Genomic DNA, 26,903 nt, shown 5'->3' on the forward strand with positions numbered 1-26,903 from the left:
TGTAAAACCACAAATTGAAATTTCAACAAAAATAGAATAAGGTCAGAGACTGACTCATTAATTTAGTAATACCTTGTAGGTTCAGAACCTGACTTGTAAGATCTCTTTTTACTCAATCTTTCCAATCTCTCTTGAGCTCTAATTACTGGTCTTACAATACTTTTCCTTTTCTTTGCATACATAGCAAGCTGTTGTTCTCTCCTACAAACAGAATTTGATTAAAATTAAGTTTTGAACAACTTGCATCAATATTTTTTTCTTTATCACACTTCAATAACATAACCTTTATTTTGTTTTTATTTTTAAATTTAGTTATCATTTTTTAACTTGTCTACTTTTATTTTCTAAGACATTTTCAAATGGCATCACAATAAGTTTATTTTTGATTAATGTAGGGTTATTTCCCTTTAACCAATTGTTACTTTCTACAATATTAAAGTTAAAATTGACAATTTTTGGATCAATGATAATATATGAAATAGATATTTCATTAAATGGTTGATGAATGCTTAAAAGGTTGTACAAATAAAATGATATTCCATTTAGTGTGAGAAAAATCTAATGTCAAAGATATCATTGGAAGAACAACTGAATGAATAAAAAAATTGTGTTACTTATATGGCCTCAAAGTGATGATATTGCTCTATTAGCCTCTTAGAAACGTCATTATCTTTTTAGGCTTTAAGAAATGATATTTTTCCCTGAAAATTTTGTGTCAGAACAAATAAATATTGATCTTTTAAAATTTAATGTTCAATGTTTACAGACTTTTTCATAATAAACCACAAGAAATTACATACTTGATTAGCTCCCTTTCTCTTTTTTCCAACTGTAACATGCAGGCTGTCAGTTCCATGTACAAATTATTGGCTCTCTCCAACTTTCTTTCATAATGATCTCTCACATCTTGTGCATGTCTGTAATAACAATCTCAAATATAAGTATGTTGAAAACTATTTTAGATACTGTGAATTCATGTAAGGCTATTCCATTAAAATGTATGTGGGAGGGTAGGAAGGGAAGTTTAAATATTGAATGAGGGTCATTTGGTCTTTTTTCAGAATATGCATCTATTACCATTATGCAAAATTATCTTAAAAAATGGTTCTTGGTTGTAGGGATATTTTGAGTCCCTTCCTTTCCTCCTGCCCTTATTTTCTTAGGTACGATTTTTTGTGTATTGAGGAAAATTTCAACTTGGTTCTCCTATTTACAACTAATAATAAAATAAATTTTACTATTTAGAAGGCCAGTTACATATAAAAGAGTTTCCTTTTTTCTATAAATATCAGAGGCAAGCATAAGTAAATGTAAGGGATTAATTTGACCTGCTTCTTGGTTAATCACTGAAGACCTTTATGTTGAAGAACAGAAGTAAAATTTATTCTTTTCAGTTTTACATTGGTTATTTTCCAGCAGATCACATATTTTTTCTCTCTTTGATTTCCACTATCTGTTTTTTTAAGTTTGCAGCAGGATAAGGGGTATATTTTTGCTATTAGTCATACCCATGTAAGACGGGTATGATATAAGTAATATTTTACCTTAGCTCCTCCCTCCTTCTCTTGACTAGCTCCTCCTCTAGGTGGGGCATGTGTGTTCCTTCACATCTGATTAACTGTAACTGTTCCTTAATTTCTTCTTTCCATATAATCTACAATATTCAATATTTCAAAGTCATGTGATTGGTCATTTAATACATTTTATTATACAATTCAGTCATGTGACAGGTTGTAACCACAATCTTATCCTCTTTTTTCAAATGTGACTTATCACCAGTTTTGTACTAACATCAGCAACATGACAGGTGACATAGTTTTCTATGCTGTGTTTTGTGTATGTCATTCCTTTAATTTTTTGCCATTGCATCGTCAGATCTTTTTTTTTAGACTAATGAGATTGAAAGTCCCTTTGGTATTATTAACCTCTCCTGTAGTATTTATACAAAATCCAAAGTCAGGTGACAAATAATTTTATTTTCTATTGGGTTTTTTCTAGAAATGATGACTTGGGCTAAATACAACAATCCACATTATTATTTGATTTTGTGTTTATTTTTCATGCCCAAAATTGTCATTTTAGATAATACACTGCCAACTGCAACAATTTGAGTAAGTACACATGAGTTAATGATATTCTGTACCAAATGAAAACATTGCATGTAAAAAGTTATTCAATCCTTACCTGTGCTTCAATAAAATCTTGATGTTTGAAGTTGAGTAGTTCAGGGGAGGCAATTTCTAGGTGCATTAAAATCTGTCTGAAAGATGGTCTATTTCTTGCTTTGGGAGACCTGAAAATATTTTAGAAGATTTTTATTATTGATTTTTAAACACACTGATTTCTAAATTGTTATTCTATAAAAAGAAAAAAAAACTCATAAGGTTATGCAGTTTGAGATTATTCTTTGATCAACCACTGTCTTAGGAACTTTTGTCCTCTTTTACTGGAAATTTGAATTTTCTCAGATATCAATTGAAAAAATCCATGTTATCCCACAATGCATTATTCTTTACATCAAATAATCGTAAACTAGTATTTACATTCGTCCTTGATCTTCTTTGTAACTATGAACAAGTGTTCTACGTCATAAAACTTGACCTAGTACTTAGAGTGCAAAATGTGTGCTTGCAACACCAAATCAAATATTTTGATTGGTTGATTTCTGAGTTTGAGTACAAAAATCATGCTAGAAATTTTTATGACCACAAGGATAGGATCTTGGACTAAATACATACCAACACTGTTTATATTTTGACTATTATAATTGGCTTAAAATTTGATGAGCCTAATTCAGGCTAGAATCTCAGCTAAATACTTACCAACACTGTCTCATCAGCAGTTTGAAGCCCTCGGGGCAGGAGGATGGCACAGGTAAATGAAGGCTGTTACTTCCTACTCCCCATATTATTGCTGAGGAATCTACGTCTTTATACGGGATTTCTCCTGATAATAACTCCCATAAGACAACACCAAATGACCTAAAAAAAGAAAAGTGTATTTTGTTTGTGATAATAAACTCATCAAAGATACCAGGATTAAAATATTGTACACCAGACGTGCATTTGTGGTCATTTTAAAATTTCCTGTTTACAAAACTTTGATTTTTTCAAAAACTAAGGATTTTCTTATCCCAGGCATAGATCACCTTAGCGTATTTGGCACAACGTTTTGGAATTTTGGATCCTCAATGCTCTTCAACTTTGTAATTGTTCGGCTTTATACATATTTTGATATGAGCGTCACTGATGAGTCTTATGTAGACGAAACGCGCGTCTGGCGTACTAAATTATAATCCTGATACCTTTGATAACTATTGTCTACAAAAGACTCTGTAGTGAAGCTGGAATCAAAAGTTAAAAAAGATCAAATAAAGTAGGAAGTTGAAGAACATTGAGGACCCACATGACTAAATACTGTAAATTTAGAAACTATTTCAAATAATGCAACTAATTGAGCATCTCATTTGTAATCTTGAACATGAAATAATTTCTAAATTTGCAGTGTAAGCTTAAGTGAAACTGGGTCAATCCATTGCTTTTATTTGCAAACTTTGCACATCCATATCAATTAAAAATCATTTATTCTCAATTCAGTAGCCAATATATTGGCTTATTTCAATTTCAATCAAAATTATAAAACTATAAGAAGCTAAATCAATAATTCTCAGTTCTGAGTTCTCTCTAATATATTTAAAAACTGCATTAAACTAACACATTTGCTTTTTTTTTTAATAAAACAAATACATTTCTAATGGTTCTGTTAGCAAGGAAATATAAACATTAAATATTGAGGTTTTATGGTAACATAAATTTGAATAAATGTCAAACTATGAATTAAAGTGTGTTATTATGGATTTAATACTGTTTTCTACACAATACTCTCATTTGTAATCTTGAACATGAAATAATTTCTAAATTTGCAGTGTAAGCTTAAGTGAAACTGGGTCAATCCATTGCTTTTATTTGCAAACTTTGCACATCCATATCAATTAAAAATCATTTATTCTCAATTCAGTAGCCAATATATTGGCTTATTTCAATTTCAATCAAAATTATAAAACTATAAGAAGCTAAATCAATAATTCTCAGTTCTGAGTTCTCTCTAATATATTTAAAAACTGCATTAAACTAACACATTTGCAATTTTTTTTAATAAAACAAATACATTTCTAATGGTTCTATTAGCAAGGAAATATAAACATTAAATATTGAGGTTTTATGGTAACATAAATTTGAATAAATGTCAAACTATGAATTAAAGTGTGTTATTATGGATTTAATACTGTTTTCTACACAATATGAATAATCTGCAATGAGTTTTATGGAGATTAAGAGTTACTATGAGTCCCTCTCTGAATTTCCTTATTTCTTTTATTTATTGAATTTGCAATCCTTACATGCAAAAAAAAAAAATGCATGTGAAAGCATTAAAATTGAAATAAATGTCAATGCTTGATTTGAAATGTGCATCCATCAAACATTTTGAACTCCATTTTTTTATACATTAAAATAATCGAACACAAATTGTACATGTTTTATAAAGATTAAGATTAAATGTTAAAGTTTGATTTAAATTGTGTAATCATGTTTTGAATATCAATTGATATAGATTTAAATAATCTAGTTTAGATTTTAAGAAGATGATTTTTAGATCTAGACTAGCTATATAATCTTCTTGCTCAACTATTATACCAATTTCATTTATAAAATTGAGAATGGAAATGGGGAATGTGCCAAAGAGACAACAACCAGACCATAGAAAAAAACAACAGCAGAAGGTCACCAACAGGTCTTCAAGGTAGCGAGAAATTCCCGCACCCGGAGGCGTCCTTCAGCTGGCCCCTAAACAAATATATACTAGTTCAGTATTATCTTTTTATTTCTAAAAGGCAGTTTATATAAGTATGATTTGTATTACTGTTTCTATGTGTTTCCATGATCCCATTTGGGTCCACACAATTTTGAATTCTAAAATGCATGTGTATATAATTTATTGAAGTATATATGGTGTTCTTACATAGTTTTGTTTGTTTGATTTTCTTTTGCATCAATAATATCTAAAAATAACATCCATTTTTTGTTTAAGCAAAGACCTTCAAACATACCCGCCAACTGTCACTATTTGCGGGGGATTTCCCCCAAGGAGGCTCCCAAGTGGAAATTTTGTAAGAGCAATTTTGTCCACTATTTTAAAACAAGAGTGCACACGCTGAAATGTCTCGCCTTCTATACTAATCATTGATATTATGTTGATAGTCCTAAGTATAAAGCTAAGCTTTAATACAACTGTCACATAAACTTAACATTAACCAAGATAACTAAACAAAGACCAATGAACCTTGAAAATGAGGTCAAGGTCAGATGAACCATGCCAGGCAGACATGTACAGCTAACAATGCTTCTATACAACATATATAGTTGACCTATTACTTATAGTTTAAGAAAAATAGACCAAAACACAAAAACTTAACACTGTGCAATGAACCGTGAAAATCAGGTCACAGTCAAATAAAACCTGCGCGACTGACATAAAGATCATAAAATATTTCCATACACCAAATATAGATGGCCTATGGCATATAGTATTAGATAAAAAGACCAAAACTCAAAAACTTAACTTTGACCACTGAACCATGAAAATGAGGTCAAGGTTACATGACATCTGCCCGCTAGATAGGTACACCTTACAATCATTCCATACAACAAATATAGTAGACCTATTGCATATAGTATGAGAAAAACAGACCAAAACACAAAAATTTTACTCTAACCACTGAACCATGAAAATGAGGTCAAGGTCAAATGACACCTGCCAGTTGGACATGTACACCTTACAGTCCTTCCATACACCAAATATACTAGCCCTATTGCTTGTAGTATCTGAGATATGGACTTGACCACCAAAACTTAACCTTGTTCACTGATCCATGAAATGAGGTCAAGGTCAAGTGAAAACTGTCTGACAGACATGAGGACCTTTCAAGGTACACACATATCAAATATAGTTATCCTATTACTTATAATAAGAGAGAATTCAACATTACAAAAAATCTGAACTTTTTTCAAGTGGTCACTGAACCATGAAAATGAGGTCAAGGACATTGGACATGTGACTGACGGAAACTTCGTAACATGAGGCATCTATATACAAAGTATGAAGCATCCAGGTCTTCCACCTTCTAAAATATAAAGCTTTTAAGAAGTTAGCTAACGCCGCCGCCGCCGGATCACTATCCTTATGTCGAGCTTTCTGCAACAAAAGTTGCAGGCTCGACAAAAAAACCAATTAATTTAACAATGGCTATGAGCTTGTTAAAGCATGAAGAAACCAAAAAAAAACACATTAGAATATATTTGAAGGCCCCTTGAAAGTTTTGTAGGACGATAAGAATCACATTTCACATAAAACCCCCATGGGCATTTTGAAAAGTTGGCAGGTATGTTCAAATTATATGTTCCTAAGAAATCTCATTTAATTAGAATTTGTTTAAATAATATTTTTCTTACCATATGTCAACTTTCTCTGAACATGGTTCATTTCGGATGACCTCTGGAGCCATCCATGCCACTGTTCCAGCAAATGACATTTTGGTACTTTTTTCATTCCATGTCCGGCTTGTCCCGAAATCTGATATCTTAACAATATCATTCTTGGCAACCAAGACACTACAAATACACAAGGAATACACAATTAATAAACAATAGACCATATATGGAATACACAATTCAGACAATAAATACATAAGAAATACACAAATATGAATAACTTCGCCTTTTCAGAATCTTAAGGACTATGGGTAATATCTTTGTTCGTACACTAAAAAGAAAATAACGTTACGTCATTGGTTGAATTTCCATTGTTTATAACATGTTTGACCAATTACAACGTTTTGGTGTACGGTTTTGAAAATATTACCCAGAATGCATTAGATTCCGAAACAGCAAATTAAATGTTAGGAATACAATTAAGACAATAAATACATGAAAGGAATACAAAATTAAGACACTACAAATGTACAAGAAATACACAATTACTATAAATACACATGGACTACACAATTAATGTATTTAAGAATTTTTAGAGCAGAAATACTCAAGCTATCTCCTTCATTATTGTTAAAGACCATTACAGTGTTTATTTAATGTACATGGCAGGTGACTGACAAAATTGACCATGATTGTATTCAGTTTATTTGGGCTATATATAATTCATGATATACATATAGAATAATGGCATTAATTTTACATCAATGCTGACTTCATCAGCAAGTATATTAAGGAAGCCATTTTTCTTTTATTGTCAATTTTGTCTTATTACACAGTTTTTGGGTTTAGAATATGAAATGCAATAAATTGGGAGAACTATTTTTACCCCTACAAAACGTTGTGATAATTGTCTAGACTTGTGCATTTCATCGATAAATAAGCACTCATTAACATTGATGTGTGACATTTCTGCACTGTTACGCAACTTCATTACCAAATTGTTTTAACTACTGTAAACCAACTAATTTTTGAGAGCAATTTAAATTATTTTTGCAACTTTTGCGAGTAGAAAAATAACGTGAATATAAACCGCCACAAATATGTAAAACTTTGATTTTTCCTTAACTATCTTCATTGTAGAGACAATTTAAGAATTGCGAAATTAAATTGCCACGAAATGGATTAAGAAGAACTAAACACGAAATAAAGTATTTGTGAAAATAATTTGGTTTACAGTATCATGTCCTGTCCTGTGCCCCTGTATCATGTCCTGTCCTGTGCCCCTGTATCATATCCTGTCCTGTGCCCTTGTATCATGTCCTGTCCTGTGCCCCTGTATCATGTCCTGTCCTGTGCCCCTGTATCATGTCCTGTCCTGTGCCCTTGTATCATGTCCTGTCCTGTGCCCCTGTATCATGTCCTGTCCTGTGCCCCTGTATCATGTCCTGTCCTGTGCCCCTTACATATATTTCTGCATATCATATTATGAAAACATTTATAATGTTTACGAACCATCAAAAATCAATTTCATGGGTTTCATTGCGTTTTGACAGGCTCTTGGGATTAAAAGAATTATACAGTGTAATGCTTCTGCACTTGTGACGACTTTTACTTCATAAATAATAAATGAGAGTTTTATATTGTGTCCTTGAGGCAGCTTACAATAGGAATGATAAGCAATCTTCAAGCCTTTTTTTATCTGTATTCAACTGTTTGAAAAAGATACAAAATAAGAGAAGACCCAAATGACGAGAATTTGAAAAAGACAACTTTTATCATTTTTGCGCCTGTCCCAAGTCAGGAGCCTATGGACTTTGTTAGTCTTGTATTATTTTAATTTTAGTTTATTGTGTACAATTTGGAAACTAGTATGGCGTTCATTATCACTGAACTAATATATATTTGTTTAGGGGCCAGCTGAAGGACGTCTCCGGGTGCGGGAATTTCTCACTACATTGAAGACCTGTTGGTGACCTACTGCTGTTGTTTTTTTTTTGTTTTTTTTTCTATGGTCGGGTTGTTGTCTCTTTTCTATAAATTCTTCCCTTAGAAATAATATATTATTTTTCATCCAGGTCCAAATGGTGCCTAAGGTAAAGGCAGTATTTATTAAAAACAAATCAGTTAAATACTGAATTTAGAATAAGTGTCTCTCATTTATCACTTTTCCAGTAAATACCTATTATATTATGCTTCGAAATAAATTTGATTTTCTATTTTCAAACCGCAATATAATTTACCAATCATGAAAATTGATGAAGGCTACGCTATAAATGATGTCTCAACTAACATATCAAACAGCTTGAAAGGGAATGTATTAATATTCAATCTCTGATGAAACATATACCTCAGATCAGATCAGAAATGCAATTAATTGTTTACAACTTTATATATTTGTTTCTGAAGGATAATATATCAAATGGAAAGCTTTTATTGGACAATTTTTTAAACACTTGGGAATAATGTTGTAGCCTATTCAAGTTAATATTATTGGGTTATTTAATATTCTGAATATACAGTAAACAGAATAATTTGCTTAGATAACTAGATTATAAGCCAACTGTAATATTGGTTTGATATTGCTGACTGTCTGTTTTAAGATCTTTAACATTTTCATTTTAAGTATCCGAAAATATCAACTATTAACTTTGGGTTGCTGTCTGAATACTTGTTTTTATATATTGTTTAAATTTTTTTGATATAAATCAGACCTTTCTTTTCTAGTTTGAATTTTTTCAAATGTCATGTCTGGGTCTTTTTATAGCTGACTATATGGTTTAGTCTTTGAATTTAATAAAGGTACAGACATGTTTGAAAGAGGGACGAAAGATACCAAAGGGACAGTCAAACTCATAAATCTAAAACAAACTGACAACGCCATGGCTAAAAATAAAAAAGACAAACAGAAAAACAATAGTACACACGACACAACATAGAAAACTAAAGAATAAACAACACGAACCCCACCAAAAACTAGGGGTGATCTCAGGTGCTCCGGAAGGGTAAGCAGATCCTGCTCCACATGTGGCACCCGTCGTGACTAAGCCCTGTTTATGTCCAGAGCTTTAACCTATATAGTCTATGTTAAAGATTTTTAAAAATAAATCGATTTTTAATACATAACCTATAAACTTTTTTTTCTACCAGGAGGCAGGAAAACAATTTATTATTTTTCAACCCGGTGGCAGGAAACCAGTTTATTTTTTTTCAACCAGGTGGCAGGAAACCAGTTTATTGTTTTCTAACCAGGTGGCAGGAAATCATTTTATTATTTTCTAACCAAGAGACAAGAAACCAGTTTATCATTTCTCCACCAGGAGGCAAGAAACCGTTTTATCATTTTTCAACCAGGTGGCAGGAAACCAGTTTATTATTTTTCAACCAGGGGGCAAGAAACAGGTCTATTATTTTCAACCAGTTGTCAGGAAATCAGTTTATTATTTGTGTACACACTTACTTTGGTGATTTGAGATCTCTGTGTATAATTTTATGACTATGGAGATAGTTCATCCCACTGGCTATCTGTTTGGACCAGTCCAATATTAAAGCAGGGGGGATTTCCTTTCCATCTTTGAGTATTTCGTAAAGTTGTCCATATGGACAATATTCCATGATGATGCAGTAACATGGTGCTTGGGTACATACACCCCTGAAATAAAAATGGAACATTGTTATAATATTGGTAATTTATTCATTATCACTGAACTAGTATATATTTGTTTAGGGGCCAGCTGAAGGATGCCCCCGGGTGCTGGAATTTCTCGCTGCATTGAACACCTGTTGGTGATCTTCTGCTGTTGTATGTTCTATGGTCGGGGTGTTGTCTTTTTGACACATTCCCCATTTCCATTCTCAATTTTATGATATAGATTAGATCCTTGGTTTTTCTGTTTGAATGGTTTTACACTAGTCATTTTGAAGGCCTTTTTTTAGCTTGCTGTTTAGTTTTAGCCAAGGCTCTGTGTTGAAGGCTGTTCTAAAACCTTCAATGGTTTACTTTTAAATTTGACTTGGATGGAGAGCCCCCCCCCCCCCCCCCCCCCCCCCGCCATACATCCCCAAATCAATAACTGACATTTTTGTCACAAAAATCTGGTTAATAAAATGACATAGTCCACATGTATTGTAGTGTATTCTATACAGGGTCAGGTATACATATATATAATTTGTAGTCTAGAATGGTGTTCATTATCACTGAACTAGTATATATATATTTGCTAAGGGGCCAGATGAAGGACGCCTCTGGTTGCGTGAATTTCTCGCTGCATTGAAGACCTGTTGTTGACCTTCTGCTGTTGTCTTAATTCTCTATGGTCGGGTTGTTGTCTCTTTGACACATTCCCCATTTCCATTCTCCATTTTATATACTTTTGATTTATGTTTGTTTGTCCATGTTTAATGACACTTTCAATGCAATTGGATACATCCTGTGGTGGTCAGTTTTTAATTGGTTGAGGATGCGGACGGACTCTGCATTGCAGAGTAAACTAGCAATATAAGCAGACAGAAAAACAGGCTAGCAATTGCTGTAGTAATGAAGTACAACTGTCAATTCAAAATTATTGTGATGTTTTTATTATCGGGAAAATGGGAGAGGATTATAATGGCAATCATTTAAACTCGCATTTTAAAATTTTATATATGAATAAACAGAATATTTCTTAATTTAGCAAATTTTAAAATTACATTTTAGTCAAAAATGACAAAATTGCAAAAATAAATGCATACAATAATTTCTAAAGTTACAATTTATAAGATCCCTTTGATAAAAGAAGGCACCTTTTTTACTTTTAAATCTGACCAGAAAATGAACAGTTTCTATAACTAATTAGTAGGTTGTCTACTAAAGATATTTCTGCTGGAGAAAATGCTTCAGATCAGAATAAAAGTTTAAAATAAAATTGAAAATAACCATCTTTCAGAACTATAGTTTAATCTGTACTTTTAAATTTCAAATCGATTTTTAATCAGCCTTGATTTCCACCCCAAATTCTATGAGGGTGTCGATTCCATTAAAATATTGAATTCAATTTAAAAATTTAATGTTAAAAAAATCTTGTTGTCTTCTTACATATTATAAATCAATTAATGAATAATAAATTCTCTTGGATTAAAACAATTGAGTTTCATTCAAATTACATTCAATAAATTTTCAAACACAATAATTCTTCTCTGATGAAAAAAAAAGATAAAATGTTGATTGAGTTTCATTCAAATTACATTCAATAAAATTTCAAACATAATAATTCTTCTCCAACGAAAAAAAAGAAAGATAAAATGTCGATGAGTTATTACAGTTTACAAGAAAAAAAAACAAGACTATTATTGAACTGTCGTCTGCAAGTTGGAAAATATTGACCGAAATACAACATCCGATCGAAATTGACGTCACAATGTTATGTGGGAGTTGTTAATGTACGATTTTCTGCTTATTCAGGGATAAATTTTCTGAGATAGTTGAAATACTATACAAGTGTAAACCTATAAAACATTAACCATAAAACCTCTACAAATAGTCTTTATCTGTGTTTTTTATATAATTGGAAATATTGAAAAGAAAAGGCAGCTATGAAAATAATATTAATATTGAAAAGGGAAATTGGGGAATGTGTCAAAGAGACAAGAACTTGACCAATGAGCTGATATAATGCATATTTTAGGCAACAAAAGAAACACACCTCTCTTTGCAAGCTGTTGCATATTATTTTTATAAAATTCATCTGGAAATAGATATAAAGCTTTTAAAAATAAACAAATAGAACTGTTGCAGCTTTGCATGATATTAAGGGGAAAAAGTCACCCTGTTCACAAAATACTTCTAATAAAACTGTATTTAAAATTGAAAATATTAGAATTTCTTTCTCTGTTGGGGAAAACGTGCAAGTCACAAATTTTAAAACTACATGTATTTAACTGTTAGAAATATTAAGTGTTACTTTGGGCTAAAATACATGTTTTTAAGGTGACAAAAAAATGTTATTCATATTTAAAGACTTTGAAATTTTTTCTTACCTAAATGAAATGATATTTGGATGATTAAGTTTTCTAAGATTTTTAATGTCCGTTTCATGGACGTCCCTGACTTTTTTAACAGCAACTTCTTCTCCGTTAAGTTTGCCCAGGAAGACTGCACCCTGGGCTCCACTTCCTAACCATTGTAAATCTGTAATATTTTCGAATGGTATCTCCCAGTCATCTAGAAGAAAAAAGAATTATAGATATCAAAAAAGTAATCTGTCAGCAATTCCACAATGAGAATTTGTGTATGCTGTTGTGTAAAGTACTTAATCTTTATTTATATTGTTGAAATTTGATGCCCCAGACTAAGAGTATATAAACAAATTTCTTCATTCGTAAAGAGGTTGTAAAGAGGTTGTGAGTTCAAACCCCGCTTGTGCCAGTGCACTCGTCTCCAATCTTAGTTGAATATGATTGGCAGTTTTCATATCCAAAGTCAGTGGCTTTCTCCAGGCTCTCTTGATTCCGCCAACAATAAAAACTGGCCGTTTGAATGCGTTGCTTCAAAGTGGCATGAATACACCAAAAATCAAAAATCAAATCAAATTTTGCTATTAAAACATCAAACTGCTTTTATATATATATACAAGTAGGTTGGCTTTTATTTGAATGCTTTTACCTGACCTTAATTACTGCATATTTCTTTACCAGGAAAATAGATGTATTTCTGCCATCCTTTTTCATAAAAAGATGATAATTGTTGATTTTTCACTTTTCTGGTAATTATTATGAGTGACATCAAAAGATCAATATAGGATAAAAAACTTAAATCAAATATTTTGGGGGTTAAAATTGCTGCAAGTTTTCTGACATCAATTTTACATGTATCCCTATTGGTCAATCAATTTTTCTTAAATTAAGCTAAGAAGGGGAGGAGTGAAAAAACTATGTGAATTAAGTTTTTTATCCTACATTGAACTTTTGAATGAAAGATATTCGTAATCCCTTTTAAACTTTTTAGACTAGGTTATTTAGAACTTGACATATTGTATAGACGTTTTCATTTCTATTGTTGAAGACCACATGTTGTCCTTAAGATGTCCTTTGTCTTTTTATTTGTGTCATTGGGTTGTAAGCTATATCTCATTGACATTTGACCCAAATTAATCGTCTGCTAATAAAACACCAAACAAAATCTGAATCCAAAGTTTCACAAATCGAAAAAGATCAATTTTACTAAAACCAAATAAGAAATATGTTCACGCACTACTTAATAAATACTGAATAACTGTATTTCCTTATAATCTGCCTTAGCCTATATATAGAATCAATATTAACTGCAGTAAATGGGATCAATATTTCCACAATCTCACATGATTTGGCGTGACAGCTTGAACAAAATACAACACCATGTTACATCAGAGATGGAGTCTGAAATTTGACATAAATAATCAATACTTAATTTAAATAGTGTGTTCCCTGACAACCTTGAACAGTTTTTTATTATCAACTCTTTTTTTAGGATTGAATATAGATTTTTTTATAACCTTGTAGGTTATTTATTATGTTATTTGAGATTGAAATATTTTTATGTGAACAGCTAAAACATACAGTATATTATGCATTCTATTGGTTTCAATTTTCATCATTTTAAAATGAAATTCTCAATTTCTGCCTTCCACCCCCTTCTCACAAATGTTCTATAATCAGGGTGCATTGATAAGTAGCCATAGTGACACCTTTTTACTTTACGTTATAATTTTTTTGTGTAAATTTTTATCTGCCACACCCAGCATTTAAAAAAAAAAATAGGTGTGGGTCATTTTATTCTGAACCCTCAACTGCTTTACAAAGTATATAATTCTCTATGGTATATTATCTATTCCCAAACTGAAGAGTTTCAAGAAATAAAAGGGGAATGTGTCCATGGGACATAGATTATAGATGCCCCTGCTTGAATATATAATCTTATAAAGGGACATAACTCAAGAACAGTCAAAGATTTGTACTATCCAAATTTGTACTGTATCTAAGTTTTGTGGATCTAAGCATTGGGTATAAGTTTCATAACATTTGGTTGAAGCAAACTTAAATTACAGAATAAATACGAAAAACTGCTAAATTTGTCCATATGTAAAAGGAAATAACTCTAAAAATGGTAAAAGTGACGCCACCCAAATTCAAACTTTATTTGTGTTATGTGGTAATAAGCATTGTGTAAAAGTTTCATAACATTTGATTGAGGCAAACTACAGTTAGTGAGACCAGAAACTAATTTTGGGACATGTAGATGTAGACTGTCAAGGGTAAACTTAATGCCCCCTCCTCTTCGACAGGGCACAAAAAGTATACCGTTATTTTATCCACAAGTCATAAAAAAGAGTGAACAAAAATATAGATCTTTCACATACCTGATAGAACTTGTCACATTGTGAGTGGAGAAGTTGTCGTGACGTTGTGACAGATAAAGTTGTAGTCTCAATGTGAGAAGAATAGCTGTTGTCACAATGTGAGAGGAGAACTTGTTGTCATAATGCTGTACATGCTGTAGGTATTATGCATGTGGAGAAAGTGTTGTCACAATCGGAGAGGGAATTTAACATGTTGTCACAATGTGTGTGGAGAAAGTGTTGTCATAATCTGAGAGGAGAACTTGTTGTCACAATGTGTGTGGAGAAAGAGTTGTCATAATCTGAGAGGAGAACTTGTTGTCACAATGTGTGTGGAGAAAGTGTTGTCATAATCTGAGAGGAGAACTTGTTGTCACAATACTGAATTATGCATGTGGAGAAAGTGTTGTCACAGTCTGAGAGGGAATTTAACTTGTTGTCACAATGTGTGTGGAGAAAGTGTTGTCACAATGTGAAAGGAGAACTTAATGTCTGAATGTGTGTGGAGGAAGTGTTTTCAAAATCTGAGAAGAAAACTTGTCATCACAATGTGTTGAGAAAGTGTTGTCACAATGTGACAGGAGAACTTGTCATCACAATGCATGTTAATAAAGTGGTGTCGACAATGAGGGAGGAGAACTTTTAATCACAATGTGTGTGGAGGAAGTGTTGTCACAATGCATGTTTAGAAATTGTTGTCACAATGCATGTTTAGAAATTGTTGTCACAATACATGTTTAGAAAGTGTTGTCACAATGTTAGAAGAGAACTTGTGGTCACAATGAGTGTGGAGAAAGTGTTGTCACAATGTGTGTGGAGAACTTGTCATCACAATGTGTGTTGAGAAAGTGTTGTCACAATGTGAGAGAAGAACTTGCTGTCTTAATGAGATTGGAAAAGTTTTTGTCACAATATGAGAGAGTTGTCGCAAAGTGAGAAAAATTGTTGCAAATTCTTATGCTCAAACAACTTTCTGTTTCAGACCATGCTGAGTAATGCTCTTTTCTGGTTTAAGAATTATATTCCACATCAGTGATGACAGTATTTAGATCCCTTTTTAATTGGATTGTAATATTTTGGAACAGGTTCAAATCAGGTTCAAATATCTAGGCCATGTTATTTTGTGGTTAACGTATTCATTATATTTTAATATGGTTCAAATATTTGGGACATGTTAAAGTCAGATTCAAACACTGTGGCCCATGTTCTTTTCTGGTTCAATTTTTGGATCTCATTTCAATTGGATTCTAATATAGATTTGGGACATGTTCAAATCCCTTTCAAACATTGAAGCCATGTCTTTTTTCGGTTCAACACTTAATGAACCACATTTTAATTTGGTTCTTATGTAATTTGGGACAAATCAGGTTCAAACCATTAGGCATGTGTTCTTTTCAGGTTCAACATTTGGATCACATTTTGAACAGGTTCTCAATATTTGGCCAAATGTTCTTTTCTCAGGTTCAGGTTTTGTTATTGATGGTAAAATGGTATACATGCATTAAAGATAATAGGCCACATTGAATAGGGGCAGTTTTTTTAATAGAAGTGGAAATAGTATGAAAGTATGGGAAATTCTATGCATGTTTCCAAGCAACTGTTCTGTTTTAATGTTGTTTTCCTGAACTTTTAAAACCATTTTACCTTCATCATGAAAATCTGTGCCCTACTCATTATGGTTGCACAAACAGTGAAAATTAGCCAAAGGGCCTTATAATTTGAAAAATATAACTTTTGAATTAAGTAGCACTAACTGATTCATATCAACTTCAACACCAAATTAATAATGCACTAAACAGGATGCATACCCCAGTGACCCACTCATAATTCAAAGTTTAGGAAAGCAGGTAAGTTGAGGTCCCACAGATTTTATAGCATTACAAATCATCACGGACAAGTTGCTGACCAAATATGAAAACATTTTGTTCAACAGTAATGGAAAAGAGAGAGGGCCCAGGGGTCGGAACCCCCCTTTTTTGGGGGATGATCGAGGCATTTGAATGGGGACATATGGTATAAACCCCTCTTTTCTCCTGGGTTGGGAAACCCTCTTTAAAAATGGCTTGAACAGTCCCAATCAAAAAGTAGGGATATAGCATTAGGTGTTCAGTTCACTGTAGAAAATTGTGTTACAAATGCCCCAAAAAGTATTTAATAAGCTGAATTTTTCTTGCATTTAATGGAAATACTTGATTTTACATTTAGAAGTTTGTTACACAGCAAATTAAAGTAAATGTGACTTAAATTGTATCCTTATACATTGATGCAAGAAAACAACATATGTTTATATTTTGTTGACATGTTTACAATAAACAGCTGATGAAATAGACACATACCCCTCAATACATCCCCACACAAATAACAACAAATCTGTTTCCATAGTTTTATCCTGCCCATGGCCACATGTATCTTTCTTACGCATTAAAATATTCAACATCCGAAAAACAAACAATTAAACTTCCACAATCATCATTTCACAAACACAGAATTTTCAGGTAATGTTGTCAAAAAATTGTTGACGTCAATGTAAAAGAAAATGGCCGTTCAGATTCAAGTTATTGGTGTAACAGGTTGTTGAAATCGTGACTTTAATCTACCATCTTTTTATTGATTCTATAAATGGTATATAATTTGTCGTAGATACATATATTGACCTGTGCTAGAGGATGTCTTACAATTGTAATGAAACTAATAACATCTACCATCGAAAATTAAATGTACTGAAATTTATAAATTGATTTCTAACTATTATTACTATAGGTAGAAAGGTTATTTATCATTATAATACAATACACATTGAGGCTATTTACTGTGGGAATAAAAACACCTACAGTGTAGTAAGTTCAGAGAAATAATAATATAAAACCATGGGCTCCAGAGAACAGTTTATTTCCCATTGTATGTATATCCCCTTTAACACCCCTGTACTTTAAAAGTCTATATTGATTTTAGCTGCTGGCATGGGAGAGGACACTATTTTAAAGATTCATTGCACTTTTGAATTTTTATTTCACTTGAAATGACTACAGGATTTATTATATTTGCAAAACATGGGTAAATTGAATCCTACAGCAATTGTAATTCAGCATCTCATAAATTGATTTAAAGGCTATTTCTAGGGCTGTTAACTTTATTGATTTCTGAGGTAAAATACCAACAGATAATGAAATTTCAGAATTAAAAATAAAAATCTCACAACATGCAGTGTCAAATCTTGAAATAGCTATTTTCGTCATTTTAAGCTAGTCACCTGTCATATATTTTTATGGGTGTTTTTTTGTTGAATTTACCTCTACTGGTGCATGTTATAAAATACTTGGACCTTAAAGCTTATAAACTTCACTGTAATAGTACCATATAACAAAAGAAAACTTTATCGTTACAAATGAACTTGCAGAACTCTTATATTTTGTCATGCCACAGAGCCTGTTATTCTATAGCTTTACTCATTGTTCAAGGTCGTAAAGTTATCTGTAGTTTCTATCTGCCCCCTTTTGAAGAGATTTTTTGTGAATTCTGTTGTGTGATTTCAATCATTTCAAATCAAGAATTTAAAAAAAAAAGAAATTTAATTATTACAAATGTTTAATGTGAAATAAACAAAAAGAAAGCTTATGAGAAAAAAAACCCAGTATATTAAACACCATTCTAAATGAACCATTATTATAGTCATTTTCCTTGTCACCTTAACTTTTGCCATAATATGAGATTATGAACAAAAATGTTTTCCTTTAAAATCTGTCTGAATTCCTTTCAATTAGATATTTAAACAGACAATGATATAACTAAATAAATCAAAACTTTCACATCTTAAACATCCTGACGACTTTTTGATTAAAAAAGAATCCATTCATTAACGAGTCAAAAAATGCCTTCTTCCAATTGTACAAAGCAATTTAATAACATACAGAGATACAGACGTGCAATGCCAACTTTTGTATTTATATAATTTTACCATCAATACGCGAGGAAATTGAAGCACGGCTTGATATGATCTGTAGAAATTATTTCCGACAGCGAAATCAATATTGGAACAATGTATATTATATAGCTAGATCAAATGATGCTATTTGTGATCGTAGGATGGATTAAATGCGGGGTTGTCATTTTGTAGACTACAAAATATTGCCTAATGAAATTCAGAATGTTAGCAAAAAGATTTAAAATGAAATTCTCTCATTTGCAAGTGTATAGATGTATTCTTATAAATCTTAAGATATGGATTTCTTGAAATAAAATTCAAAATATCCTCATAAAAGCATGCTGTTTTTGATTGTCTGATGGATTAAATGTGGGGTTAGCATTTTGTAGACTGTATGTACAATAAAATTGAGAATGGAAATGGGGAATGTGTCAAAGAGACAACAACCCGACCATAGAACAGACAACAGCAGAAGGTCACCAATAGGTCTTCAATGCAGCGAGAAACTCCTGCACCTGGAGGCATCCTTCAGCTGGCCCCTAAATAAATATCTATACTAGTTCAGTGATAATGGACGTCATTCTAAACTCCAAATTATACACAAGAAACTAAAATTAAAATTACATGTATATCTAATAAAGAACAGCCTGTAAGCAAAAAGATTTAAAAAGAAATTATCTCATTTTCAAGTGGATAATCTTACAATCTTGAGGAATAGACTTCTTGTTATAACATTCCTATCTAAATTATAATATCCCCATCAATAATGCTATTTTTGATCATCAGATAGATTTAAATGTGGGGTTAGTATTTTGTAGTCAATAATATATTTGTCTAAAAAAATTCAAAATGTTTCAGTCTGAAGATTTTTCAGTCAATTCTTTTATTTGCAAGTGTATGAAATAGTGATGCATTATTAATTATACCTTTAGAGACCTAATATTAGTATTTAAATAAAGTATTATCATAAATGATGCCATTTGTGATTGTCAGATGAATTAAATGTGGAGTTGGCATTTTGTTAGACTGTAGAATAATGTCTACTGAAATACAGTGAGCATCTATGCACATCAGTTTGGTCAACAACAACAAAATTCACAGGCTATATACCTGACATAATGTATCATGAACTGTCCACAATAATACTAAATTAAAAACAAGAACAAAATTGGATTGTTCAATATTTCTAGGTAACAGATTTGTTTGTTGGAGGAAAAAAAACAATGGATTATCTCCCTTTAGCTTCTTTTAAGAGCATCATTATATGGTAAAAGAAAATTATGAAACCAGATTTTTTTTTAAACCATCACATCTTCAGTATCTTTTCACACTTTGTGGGGAGAATTTTAGCACTGCCATATATATATAAATTTATCTAAAACCATTGCACTTTTCAGCAAAATAAAATTGTAACAATGGAACTCGGTTACACATTTGTTTGTATTTTGTGAGTATTATGCAACATTAAGAAATTGGCTTAAATTGTAATTAACTTTTAATTCTTTAATGGACTTCCACAGCGAGGATGTGTAAAATTGTATTATTGGATGGTGAAATTTTATAATTCTAAGTGCATCCCGTCAAATCAATTATTTTTTTACACATAATATTCAAATCATTGAAGGCAAAAGAGTCACCAACAATTAGTATTGATACTGGTATTATATAACTAATTTGAGGTGCTAGTTTTTGTTATTTCATGCAGTCAGGCAAACTGCAAAGTTTAAACACTTAAGAAGCTTAACTATGCGGTATGGGCTTTGTTCATTGTTGAAGGCCGTACGCTGACCTATAGTTGTTAATGTCTGTGTCATTTCGATTTATTGTGGATAGTTGTCTCATTGGCAATCATACCACATCTTCTTTTTTATATTAAACACATTTTACATATTCATTCAAAAGAAGAAAATATGATCTTTATACATGTCTTATAGCTAGGGATGGTTAAATGAGAATTTTCACTCAAAATTTCTAACAGTACTCAACAGCTGTATTAAACTGATTATTAAAATGTTTCTTCAAATAATCAGTACAGAAAATGGTTGAAAACATTCATTTAATTACAATAATGACAAATTATTTCTTTGACTGACCAAGTTTAATTACAGGAAGAATTGATTAAAACACTCTAAAGATCATGATCAAGTCAATATCAAAATCCATCTTGTATTCGAAAGGAATGGTGAAGTTCATTTTATCTTTTTCTACAAGTCGCTAATAAAGATTTGTAATTGGAAAATATTGAATTTGCTAATTATCATCTTCATTCATTTGGTTCATAAACATTTCTACTCTGAAATATTGGACTTGCTAATTATTCCTCATCTGTTTCTCTAATACGTTTTATATCCGTAATTATTTGGCGTCTTGTATTTACTAATTCATCCAGCCTCTAATGTCAAACGTCAGGATAATAACAAGGCGTCCAAGTCATAAAATAATGACATACGGCCAAAGTTCAATGACTATTTATGGGACTTGTTATAGCAACATGCCATGTGATTCCATTTTATGGGCAGAAAATTACAGAAATAATTATTGTGGAACCTGCTTGACCTGTAGGTCTGACCATTCTTTAGGATATTTTGATAGTCCTTAATGGGTAATGGCTCAATTTCATACCAGTAATTGATTTTGTAGAATTCAATGAAAGCAAAGACTAAATTTATCTATAAAGTTGTCTATCTTTGTAAAATTTAAAGCATCATATATTTTATTGTTGAAACTTTGCACTGGTCAGGAACATACCTGCCAACTTTTCAAAATGCCAATGGGGGTTTTGCATGTAAGATGGCTGCCATAGTCCTAAAAAACCTTCAAGGGGCCCTACAAATACATTTTAATGTTGTTTTTTGGCTTCTTCATACTTTTATAAGCCTAAAGTCATTGTAAAATTATTTTTTTTGTTTAAAATTGTTGACACAATTGCTCTTTCAAAATTTCAATTTGGGAGCCTCCATGGGGGATATCCCCCCCCCCCCCACCCCCCAATAGTGACAGTTGGCAGGTATGCAGGAAAATGAGAAAAATCACTTTTAAGCATTGATTTAGTTTTTATTGGTGGAGGAAGCTAGAATACCCCAGAGAAAACCACTGGCCATTGATAGGAAAACTGACAATCCTAGTCAATTAATATTGTGTTAAGTGCACCCACATGAGCAGGGTTGGTTCTCAAAACCTCAATGTTGACTGGCTAGTGATTACAGCAGTAAATATTTACACCACTCTGCCACCTTAGTGCCCCCCTAAAAATAAAAGAGGATACTCAGACTTAAACTTCTAAACTAACAATTAGACTGTATCTTATTTACAATTGTAAAAATATTCCAATTAGCTCTCGCCGCGATATAGCCTTTTTGTGCTAATGCGGCGTAAAGCAACCAACAATCAATCAATCAATCAAATTTACTGTCACTTTCAGAAGTTGGTCCCACACTTAATTCAGACCATCCCTTCTGTACTACACCTCTGTTATATAGTTGATATGCATTTACAATACTATCTTAAATGTCCACATAAACATTCAAACAAGATATATGCTTTAAGTCTAAAAAAAAAACATCATTCTAGAAATGCTTACTTCAAAAAAAATATTTCTGTTCATTTCTAGTATTTATATAAAAAAATTATTTAAAAATTCCTCCATTAAATCTATACCCATCCAAGAAACCACTTTACAAGCAATTAATTCTCTTCCATGGAAAAATCATCCTTTTTTCTTTACAATATTAATATCATAAATTTTATAATTTCAATTTTGCTGTGCAAACAAAGCCTAATTTGCATTTTTTGAAGAGTTTAAATTATCAAATATCACGCAACATTTCCTCGGTCTATTTAAACAACAAAAAGACATTTAATGCAATGTGAAAAAACCATATGTTGCAACTTTTGTCATAAATTTTCGTGAAAACTCCATATAAAGCCGGGCATCACATGCAAGATCAATTATAAGATAACCGATATTGTATATTATCATTTTATCGCTTGTAATAAAATTATGATATTATTTTTCCTAAATTAAGTTTGTCTGAACTATTACAATAAAAGAGACCAGAGAAAAGCTAGACAGACTTGTAGTCAAAAATCACTTTCAAGAGTGCCTTTCTATTGGCAAGCATGACAGAATCAATTCTTGTCTTAATTTGCTTTTATTTCTGTCATGATGATCTTTGACAGAAAAAAGTCATAAGTTCAAAATAATTATATTTATCATATATTTAGTACAAAATACAGCTATTTTGTATATCTAATAAAGGTTCGTTTTTTCAGTCTGTATCACCTACCCTGTATCGCATACCCCGTATCGCATAGCTAAACCCGTATCGCATACCCCGTATCGCATGGTAAAACCCGTATCGCATACCTTTTTTTTTTTTTTTTTTTTTTTACATAAAGTCAGTTGTTTGGTTTTTTTTTTTTTTGCTTAAGAAAAAATTTCCTCAAAATAGGTCAATTTTTTTAATGACGTCATTATTTGGTATGTAACGTCACGAACGTCAAGTTTTTATGTTGTATGTGACGTCACGAACATCAAGTTTTCACAACATATTTTTTGGCACACTAAATGCAACTATAAAAAATACAAAACACTCAAATAAATACAATAATAAACAAAATATTTTTAAAGCAACAGATTGTAAGGTTACCCAGGTGCTTCGTATAAATAATTGAGCAGTTATTTTAAGACTTTGAAACAAGACAAAAGCAGAACTGAAGGTAACCCAGTGCTATGGATCAGAAAACAGTTCATATAATATACATGTAATACTCTTCTGTTGAAATATATGATAAAGCGTATAATACATGGCAAAATCCGTATCACATGCCGTATCACCCTCGACCAATATCATCCCTCGGGCCTAAAGGCCCTTGGGCTGATATTGATGTCTCGGGATGATACGACATATGATACGGATTTTGCCATGTATTATTCTCTATATATTAAATGTTTACGATCTCCCAGTAGAAATATCAATACTGCAAATTCAGTAAATATTGCGATGTTTTTATTATTTTGAAAATACAACAGGGTTTAATAATCACAATAATTTTAAATTGGCATTTTGATTTTTTTTAATTGTACAGGATTTTTCTCAATATTGCAAAAACTAAAATCGTATTTCAGTTTAAAATGACAAAATCGTAATAATAAATGCACACACAAATTTCTGAATTTACAGTACTTTACTTGGGCGAGACTAAAAACGACTAATATATGCTTAATAAAATATGTCCATAGTGTTAATGGTTAGAGTAAGTCTCAGTAGCACTGTGAGTCTGCCTGACTGAGCTTGTGAAAACATATACTTCATTTTTTAGCAGATGATATAACTTAATTGAAGAGGCTCCTGTTTTGGTGGATTCTAGAGGTCATGGCTTTCCAAAAATATCCATACAACCCTATAAAAGAGGGACAAAAGATACCAGACGGACAGTCAAACTCATAAATCGAAAATAAACTGACAGCACCATGGCTAAAAAGGACAAACAGACAAACAATAGGACACATGACACAACATAGAAAACTAAAGAATTAACAACACGAACCCCACCAAACACTATGGGTGATCTCAGGTGCTCAGGAAGGGTAAGCATATTCTGCTCCACATGTGGTACCAGTCGTGTTGCTTTAATATGAGATAACAAACTAGGAAACTTGTACCTTATTAAACATCTAAATGTGTGGTTTGCATCTACCCAAAAAATCCATAAAAATTGGTACCTAATGAATTTTATTTATAATAAATCCAGTCTGAGAAGTAACCCCAATTTCCATGTCTACGATCACAGACAACCATGTTTAAATGTCTAATTAACATTTAAGCCAAATCTTTTTTTATTGGAACAAGTCAAATATAATGCCTGTTTGACAGTAACTAAAAACACTAACTGTACTTTTGAAAATAGATATCGCAATCAATCAAATTATCAAAACACAGATTAAGAAAGCTGAGCTGCAATATTGACTTGGGTCTTTAATACTGATCAAATCTGACAAGAAAATTAACGAATATAATTTAAACAACAGTCGAATTACTTTTCTCCAAAGACTAATCAATATCGTTACATAATTACAATTCATAACAATTATTATCGCTTTATCAAACGGATTGCTAAATCAATCATGCTATTCTTCTAAACAATACCATATTGGCGCTATTTCAAGTGCTTCAAAACGCAATCCTACCTTTATCCTTGAAGACATTAAAAGGCTTCTGCAAAACATCACTAAATTTCTAAATCTTTCATTATACTGTAAATTCAGAACTTATTGCGATGTTTTTATTATTGCCAATAATGCAACTGTAGGGTTATAATCTGAATAATTTAAAATCACATTTTGAAATGTTTCTATGAATGAAACAGAATTTTTCTCAATATTGCAAATATTATTCAAATAGCATTTTAGTCTAAAATGACAAATTGTAATAATAAATGCACGAAATAATTTCTGAATTTACAGTATGTTAAAATACAATAACATGTAATTTAAATTTAAGTTATACAAAAAAAATATTAGGATTTTAAATTATGTAATGCATTACAGTACTCATCCTTTTAAAGTCTTCATTCACGATTCTCTTCAAAACTTGTATGTTTAAAGTGCTCTAATGTTTTGGAAAAATGCCATATTCGGAACATATAATACAATAAATAGAGCATCAGCTGAAAATTCATACAGGAAGTTGGATATCCCGTTATTTACGATATAATTTTTCAATTCTCTTTAGATTAACTATTATGAACATTCCATCAGGATGCATGTTTTAGAAAAGCCTCCTTAAGTAACAATTACAACCACTATTTTGTTCCATTAACTATACATGCATGTGACATAACTATTATGAAAGAGAGGCGAAAGATATTAAAGGGATAGTCAAACTCACAAATCGAAAAAAAACCTAAAGATTCTTTGCTTCCTGTGTTTTTTTGTTTTGTTTTTGTTTCTGTGCATGTATTGATTTTGTGTCATGGATACATGGATAAATACCCCATATCCTTTTGTTTTTCTATTATACCAGAACACCATAGGAAAAACAAAAACATAAAAAAACAAAATTGGAATGAAATGCATAGCTATTTAATATGTCAGAAAATGTACTTTTTATCTGAAATATACATGTACTTAATTTTTAATTTCTGACAATTTCTTACCAAATACTGTGTATCATTGTCTTAGCTGTTCATCTTCAATTTTTGCAAAAATTGTATTGAGATTGTCTCCCTTTAATTTACAATAACTTATCCCTTACCTTCATTTTTAAGTTCATTAACTGCTGCCTTTCCTATGATTGTCCAAACTGGACGTAAACATCCAAGAAGACCCTCAAAGAATCCTCTTTCTGTAACACCGTCTCGGTAGGTAACTTCGTCTTGGTGGGTTGTGGTTGAGGCGGGAGCTGAGTGAGGTACGGTGGGTGATGGCGATGAGTCGGAGGACTTTTCTGTTAAACTGAGCTGATCTATGTCATGTTCCAAATAGAGCATACTGAAAGTAGAAAAAACAACTCCAAATAAATCTAAATATTACTTCCATATCAGTGTATGCGAAACTCTGTCTGACCTACAAAATGTCAGATTTTTTTTTCGGTCAGACAGAAATTTTAAGATTTTTTGGTTGAATATAAAGTAGAAAAGTTAAAATTTCTCTTTCTGTCAGACAAGCCCTAAAAAAATTTGGCACAGACTGCCATATAATTACTTTTCTCTTCTTTTTTAGGAAAAATGATTGTCCATGATTATATAAACATGATTATTAGGAAGAGTAAGTTTCTCATGTTCATGTTACCTCTAGATCTGTCATCATGTACCAACCAATGATCCATTTGGCATCTTTTTTTATGATATGTTTAATGTTTTTTGTCATTAAAGGAACTTAATTAGTATTGGTGGCACTTAATATAGGTATTCACCAATGTTGAATTTGTTCACAAATTTTCTAGACTCCTGGAATTTAGAACTTGTCATATATTGTATGGACATTTGTTTATAGCCGCAAAACTTATATTGTCCTCTTAATGTCCCCCCAAATCTGCCTCATAGTTATATGGTACTCATCTTCTTAATCTTGGTGTATGTGTTTATAGTACAAGGCTGTCTGAGCTACCTTGATTAGTTCTTCTTTTCTAGGCTTTTCTAGAT

At 31.6% G+C, this 26,903-nt stretch overlaps 2 protein-coding genes across 9 annotated transcripts in view; one reads left to right on the top strand and one right to left on the bottom strand.

Annotated features, from left to right (window-relative positions):
• LOC143058220 (uncharacterized) overlaps positions 1–26,903 on the top strand; it is a 322,046-nt gene that overhangs the window by 114,352 nt on the left and 180,791 nt on the right. The gene's annotated exons all lie outside the window — the stretch shown is intronic.
• Positions 1–26,903, bottom strand: part of LOC143058219 (mitogen-activated protein kinase kinase kinase 13-like) — an 81,742-nt gene that overhangs the window by 10,987 nt on the left and 43,852 nt on the right. For 7 of the 8 annotated variants that reach the window (XM_076231681.1, XM_076231684.1, XM_076231682.1 and 4 more), the window contains 9 exons: positions 26,015–26,250; positions 12,501–12,684; positions 9,946–10,137; positions 6,510–6,668; positions 2,823–2,981; positions 2,185–2,293; positions 1,545–1,654; positions 801–917; positions 73–201 (listed from right to left, as the gene is read on the bottom strand). In XM_076231681.1, coding sequence (XP_076087796.1) covers positions 73–201; positions 801–917; positions 1,545–1,654; positions 2,185–2,293; positions 2,823–2,981; positions 6,510–6,668; positions 9,946–10,137; positions 12,501–12,684; positions 26,015–26,250 — 1,395 coding nt within the window. Of the gene's footprint in view, positions 1–72; positions 202–800; positions 918–1,544; positions 1,655–2,184; positions 2,294–2,822; positions 2,982–6,509; positions 6,669–9,945; positions 10,138–12,500; positions 12,685–17,172; positions 17,474–26,014; positions 26,251–26,903 lie in introns of those variants that run through there. The other variant, XM_076231688.1, reaches the window with a different exon arrangement.

The sequence above is a fragment of the Mytilus galloprovincialis genome, chromosome 14 (assembly GCF_965363235.1).
Source record: "Mytilus galloprovincialis chromosome 14, xbMytGall1.hap1.1, whole genome shotgun sequence".
Lineage (NCBI taxonomy): Eukaryota > Metazoa > Mollusca > Bivalvia > Mytilida > Mytilidae > Mytilus > Mytilus galloprovincialis.